This window comes from Uloborus diversus, chromosome 3 (assembly GCF_026930045.1).
Source record: "Uloborus diversus isolate 005 chromosome 3, Udiv.v.3.1, whole genome shotgun sequence".
Taxonomy (NCBI): Eukaryota; Metazoa; Arthropoda; class Arachnida; order Araneae; family Uloboridae; genus Uloborus; species Uloborus diversus.
The window spans coordinates 181,215,239-181,221,896 of record NC_072733.1 but is presented as its reverse complement, the minus strand read 5'-3'; the positions used below and the strand labels follow the sequence as shown (position 1 = coordinate 181,221,896).

General features: G+C 32.9%; 1 protein-coding gene across 3 annotated transcripts in view; it reads right to left on the bottom strand.

The window, feature by feature from the left end:
- Positions 1-352: 352 nt before the first annotated feature.
- LOC129218423 (scavenger receptor class B member 1-like) overlaps positions 353-6,658 on the bottom strand; it is a 126,082-nt gene continuing 119,776 nt past the window's right edge. For 2 of the 3 annotated variants that reach the window (XM_054852676.1, XM_054852679.1), the window contains one exon: positions 353-494. In XM_054852676.1, coding sequence (XP_054708651.1) covers positions 456-494 — 39 coding nt within the window. In that variant the 3' untranslated portion in view covers positions 353-455. The remainder of the gene's footprint in view (positions 495-6,658) is intronic. The other variant, XM_054852677.1, reaches the window with a different exon arrangement.

Sequence of the window (6,658 nt, the reverse complement as noted above, 5' to 3'; positions counted from 1 at the left end):
CCAATATTCCCATTTCGCGAGCAGAAATGTCATTTCGAAGTTTTCTTTTAGAAGTGGCACGTCTAAATTTCGAATATGCCAAGCGATAAATACAGACCATATTTTTATCTTAAAGTAGTTGATTGAACTTAACCCCCTCCCCCCCCAAAAAAAACCTTTTACGGTACTAAAATTACCACGACGATTATAGCCAATTACATTAGTAGTTAAAAATTTCATTGAATTTGGTCTTAACTGTCCCTTTAAACCCTATTTGTTTTCTCCTTTTTTTCATGTTCGACAATTCATGTTAAACTTTTATGTGAAAATAATTGATTTGTGCATTACATTTTCATTTTGATACGAAAATAAAAACAGTTTATTGTAAAATCACAATATCTACAAAGACAATAGCTTAGAAAAATGAACAAATGTATCGATTTCAGAGTTTTATGTACAGTTAAAATATCTTCGAATCATGTTGTTTTCGATACTTCACTATAGGCTGGCTCATTCTGTAAATCAATAAATGTAGTTAGATATAGGAAGAAATCAGATTCTTTGCACTCAAAGACAAAACATATGCAAACAAATACACAAATATATTTTTTAAACTTACGTGTATAAAAGTTGTATGTTATATAGGAATAAAAAAATATAGTTTGACCTTTTTTTGCAGGAATCAAAGTCGTTTTATAGTTTCTATAAATCCTATATTTTAAATCAATAGAAGATGCAGATGTTTATGACAATATGGCGTATTGGTCCACCAATAAATGTTGGGATTTTATCTTTAAACACAAAAATAGAAATGTAAAACTGCATGTCCTCATTTGAAAAAAACTTGTAAAGGTTGTTCTGCCTTTTTCCTATGATCAAGATTTCGTGGAAAGAGGCAGTTCTACGAATAAGAATGTTGTAATAAACAAAGGATTGGTCAAACATGAGTATGAACACAATGGTTACTCTTGAAATAATAAAATACTCGGTAAAATACCAAAGGAAAAAATTCAGATATAAAGAAATTGTTCTCTGGATTGGATTGTGCTGCTTTGCAATAGAAAATCAAGTGAAGAAAATCTAGAAGAAATAAAAAAAGAAGAGAAACCCCTTGTAATATTTAATCTAATCCAGTTCTAAAAAAATATCAGATAACAACTGAAAAGCTTTAAAGACAGCAGGCAAGGATAGACTAAGTAGAATAGCAGATTGAAATAAGTAATGCACGAAAATTAAAAGAAAAAAAAAGCTGAACATAAAGAGACAAGCAGTTGTATGCAATTTGTTTGTTTTATCTTCAGCTTTAAAATGAAATTTTTTTTTTCATAATAGTTTTATATATATTTTTTTTTATTATCGTTCAACGGGTATTTCAACTCACTTTATTTTGATGGTAAAGAAATTGAAGGATCAATAAGGTGTATAATTCAGTGTTCGTAAGTCACACAAAAGATTTTTTTTAAATTCTGTATGCATAGTTCAACAAGTGCTGTTTATATTAATAATATTTTTGTTGTTTTTATTTTCAAAAAAAGAAAAAAAAGGTCCTATATTCTAGAAATTGTTTGCTGTGGTCCCTGTTTTTGCACTTCATAGTCAAGGTAATAAATTTACATTAATGCGACTTTTCACCCCCTGACCAATTTTAACGCCGGGCTCTAATGTCTATTTTCATACGACCACTGCCTCTCCCGCTCTTGTATACTGTCGAATAGTTTTAACGCGAATGGACCCATGATATTTTTTTCATATTTTCCAGTTTTCATTTTATCCGATAAATTAAGTAACTGTTAGCCTTAGAAACCAAACTAGTTTTTCACACTAAGCGTTTTTGCGTTAACGAGGCTCGACTGTATTCCAAAATGAATACATTTGCCTTGTACATGTGTATGACGTTAGTTTTCAGTAACTTGTAAAATTATTTCTATCTTGCTCCGTAGTGTAGGATACAGGAGCAAGAATGTAAAGCTGCTACTGGATAGGCTAGAAATAATTTTTCGCATTTTATTTCAGCATAAATGCAGCGCTGAACCATTCCACCCAAATTATTCCGACCGACGAAATAACAGAGCCGAGAACACCTTTACAAACAGTAAATAGAGCCACTTTTTTGAAGGATGCCGGGAAAAACCAAAATGAAGAAAAACAGAAACCCCACATCAATAACAAAAACTAATATTAAACTAAAATTGAAAAAAAAAATGTCTCAGAGGGCCGTTGGCTTCTGAAATGATACCTTATAATTTAAATAGGGAATAAAACCTAATTTAAACGAAATTTAAGAGTCTTTTATTCAAATATTTAAAAAATTTTAGAATAGAAAAGATCCGTTTAAGATCCGTCAAAAAAGTAACGGATACGAATAGAGATCTTTATTTTTCCTCGGATATCCGTGGATACGGATACGGATATCCGGAACAGCACTAGAAATAACCTTCATACAAGGAAAATTGGATAATTCGTAACGCCTGAAGGCATGGCAGTGCTCCTTTATTCCTATTATTCCCCATAAACTTTAAAAAAATTGCTTTGTTTCCCTATAATTCTTTAGTCCTTCCTTCCATGCTGCTCATATTTTTCCTCCATCGATCTTCAACCACGACGATTTTTGCTAAAAAAAAATGTTTGTTTTGGAAATATGCCAACATTAAGCACGTGCTTTTGCCGAAAATTGCATGCTTTTTTGAGATTTTAATCCTTTTGCATCCTATAAAATGTTTCAGTTATTGTGGAAGTTCGCAGGTGTTATACCATATCAGCAACTCCATGTCAGATCAATCACCTTTTTGACCTCACCATTTCCGATTTTAATAAAATTTGGCAGAAGGAGAAATATGACAAGATAAATAATCTTTCCAATTTTTAGATATTTATTTTTAAAAAATGTTCAAAATATAGGACAAAAAAACTCAAAATGTGCCTAAAAAAGGAAAAATATAGTTTTTCAAATGACTGTCACTTGACTTCTAACTACAGTAGAATAAAAACTCAAAAACCAGTGTAAAGCTAAGAAATAGAGCTTTCTATGGATTACCCGATTCTATGGATTTCCCCGACCGTATTACCCGATTTTCTTACAAAAAAATTATGTTTCAAGGTCATTCACCATAGCTTTTGACCTTGAATATCTCAACCCCCCCTAGAAATATTTGAAAAAAATATATTTTATTGCTCCTCAATACTATTCTTCCACTGTACCAAAAAATAGGCTGGATTTTCCGTAGACGAGCAATTCTATGTCATATCAATCTAAAAAACTGAGTTTTTTCGATTTTAATAAAATTTTGCTTGAAGATCACAAATGACATGGTAAGTAATCCTGCCAAATTTTATAGATTTCTATTTTGAAAAAAAAAAAAAAAAATCATAACATAAACCAGTAAAAATACCCAAATTGTGCAAAGAAAAAAAAAAAGAGGACATTTGTGTTCTTTTAAATATCTGTAACTTCTCTTCTAATTACAGTAGAATAAAAATTCATAAACCAGTCTAAAGCTAAGGAATAGAGCTTTCTAACATTCTGATATATTGGGCTGCCAGTGCTATGCCAAGGCACTACAAAAAACCAAGAATGTTTACATATTTTCTGGAGATGTTTAACATTATTTCTGTTATAATGTAATTATTTTAATTTTTAGGAAGCATTCATAAAGCGTGCATGTTTTGACAAATCGGCTGGTTTTTTGAATATAAGCTAGAATGTGATAATAATTGTATTTGATAAACACAATTCTTATCTGTACTTTGTAAGAACTCTTCTAAATTAAAAACTGGAAGTTTTATCGAATAGCAAGACTTAGAGTACCTTAGCAGGGTTCCCTTTAGCAACCAATGTTTGAAATTTGTCTCAGCCATACTCAAAATCTCGGTTAAGATCTTATAAAAACTCTCATGAAAAACTCAGAATTATTTATGGGAAATGAAAATGGAATTATGTCTACAGAAAAGCTCATTAGAATAAATGAATGTATCTTCTCAAAAAGAAAAAACCAAATCTTTAAAAACTCATTATATATTTTTTCTGTTATAAATATTGTGCTTATCAAATAAAATTGGTATTACATTCAAAAAACCTGTAGATATCTCAAATATTTCATGAAAATTGAACCTGAAAAATAAAAATAATATTATTATAACAGCGATCATGTAAAGCATCTGCAGAAAATATGTAAACATACCCCCTCCCCTTCTTTTGCAGTGTCTTGTCGTTGCGGGGCCAACCTACTTTTTGGTAACAGTGGAAGAATAGTGTTAGAGCAATAAAATATATATATATTTCTTCAAAAATTCCTTCACGAATATGGTCCTGGAAAGAAATCCTTGCTGGCGGTCCGAGATTTCTTCGTGCCAACTTCAGGTATTATTCTTCTCTTATTAGACATTGAAATTCAAGGTTGGTTTTACTGAACCTCATTTTTAAGCTACGACTAACATTTGTAGTGAAAAAAGTGATGCGTGCTGTATTTTTTGGCATTTAATTCTTCAGTATTTACAAGTTCTCGTTCTCAGTATTCACAGTATTCACATTCTTTTGCAGCGCCAAAATTTCCCCTGGTGGTGACTTTTGGTGCTATTTTTTATTCTAGAAATTGAAATCCCATGGTCTGCTATGTACGCCAATGAAATTTGGCAGTGTTTCTTCCTATACTTCACTCGCTAGAGGGCTCTGAACACCATAAATTATTTTTAACCACCCTGCATTTCATTCTATAGAACAAGGAGAGAAGGTTTAGATATGTTGCAAAATCAAGAGTACCCAGCTACCCCAAAGGCAGCGTCGCACCCCCTCAAACGATACGTAGCAACACCCTAAAAACAAGTTCTTCATGAAGTGAGATCAAAACAGTCAAAAACTACTCCACTCTCACAAAATTTCAATGGCGTAGTCCATACAGGGCCGCGCCGTCCCTGTGTGCAAGGTCGTGCGGTGCACGACGGCACCAGAGTCAAAAAGGCGCCGAGCTCTACCGATCAAAAATGTTCCAAATAGGGGAAAAAATCGCCAACCGGAAAAAAAATTGAACGTTTAATTTTTGAATGGAGGCGGTGAAATTATACTGCAGATTGAAAAACTCAATCTTTCTCGCTGCCTATCTTAAAGGAAAAATTATTGCCGTGTTGTGTCAAAACATGCTATTCCAAAGCCCAACACTTGACGCTAACTAATGCGTAAATTAGCATTTTTCTTCCCAATGTGCAGCCGTGAATGCTATTTCGGTGGTGTCTCTGGATGAGCATACGAGGCGACGCTGCGCAACAAATTTGCTGTTCCCTATTTTGGTTAATGAACTCGAAATAACTTTGAGATATGTGTGAATTAAAAATGTACACTGCATTCCAAAAACAAATATTTGCCATGTTCTGATTTTCGGGTACATACAGAAAACCAGAGGAATTTTTTTCATTCGTTTATTAGGTCTCAAATGTGTTCTACAAATTATATTTCTTTTTTTAAATAAATGTAGAGTACCACAACCATCTCGAGCTACATTTGGTATGTATTAATAGTTCATGTTTTTTACTTTAACGGTTTAAGATGTATAATAAGTCCGTAGTGTCAATAAAGGGTATACTCGAAAGTGATTTAAATGCATATGAAAAAATTCCGCGAGTAGTATTAGTCAACTAGAAAGTCGCCCGTCACGGTATGACGGATGAAAATTGCTTCTACTCTTCAACATTTGAACGAAGCAATTGCCTTTTTAATAATATTTTGATAGTTGAAAATTTAACCCGAACTCCAGTGGATTAACCCTAAACTCCAGTGGATAGCGTTAATTTTCAACCACTTTTTTGATTCTTCATTCCCCTAAAATGTCTGTCTTCCCAGTAAAACTGTTAAGTTACCGGATCGAGTTCCGCCTTTTCACAATAGAGCCTTTCTCAGCATGTTAAACATTACCAACACACATTATCAAATTATCATGGCGTGGCGCGAGTTTCATTGTTGAAACACGCGCGTTACTCGATCATCGGCTATTATTTATATGAGGATTAATGAAGATTTTAACTTCCTGTATTTTCCTCGTGAAATGTTTTATGATATTTTGAATCACTCAAATAGGAAAATGTAGAAACATTTCATTTTTAGTGCTAAGATCTTCACACTTCAGCTTATAAAATATAGGTCGAAAATCTTAGTTCTATTTAAAATATTTTTTTTTAAATTAAAAATTTCCATGACCAAGCCCTGGAAGTGCCCCCCCCCCCGAAAAAAAAATATTGCAGATCGTCCTCAATTTGATGAGAGCTACTGAACTCTTTGTGCTCTAACAACATTGAAGTTAGCCTTAAACTGCGTTTTTGTAGCTTCTATTGCAAAAAATTGCCGAGACCCTAACGTTACTAGAGAATGGTCGACAATTGCGTTTTTAAGTCTTTAATTTCAAAAAAATGTCCGGGGAGGGGTGTCCCAAACCCTGTTATATTACCAAAGAACGACGAAAGTTGAGCTTTTAAAATTACAATTTCAAAAAAATTAATGGTGATCCTTTCTTTCTAACACCATTATGTACGTCTAAAATCTGCATTTTGAGGACTTCAATTTCAAAACATTGGGAGGGGACGCTTAATCGATCAGAAGAAACTCCTTAAGTCCTATTCCTTTCCCTAACGGCAGCAAGTATGGTCTGTATCATTACCGCGATTTTAAGATATTAATTTCGGAAAATATTGGAGA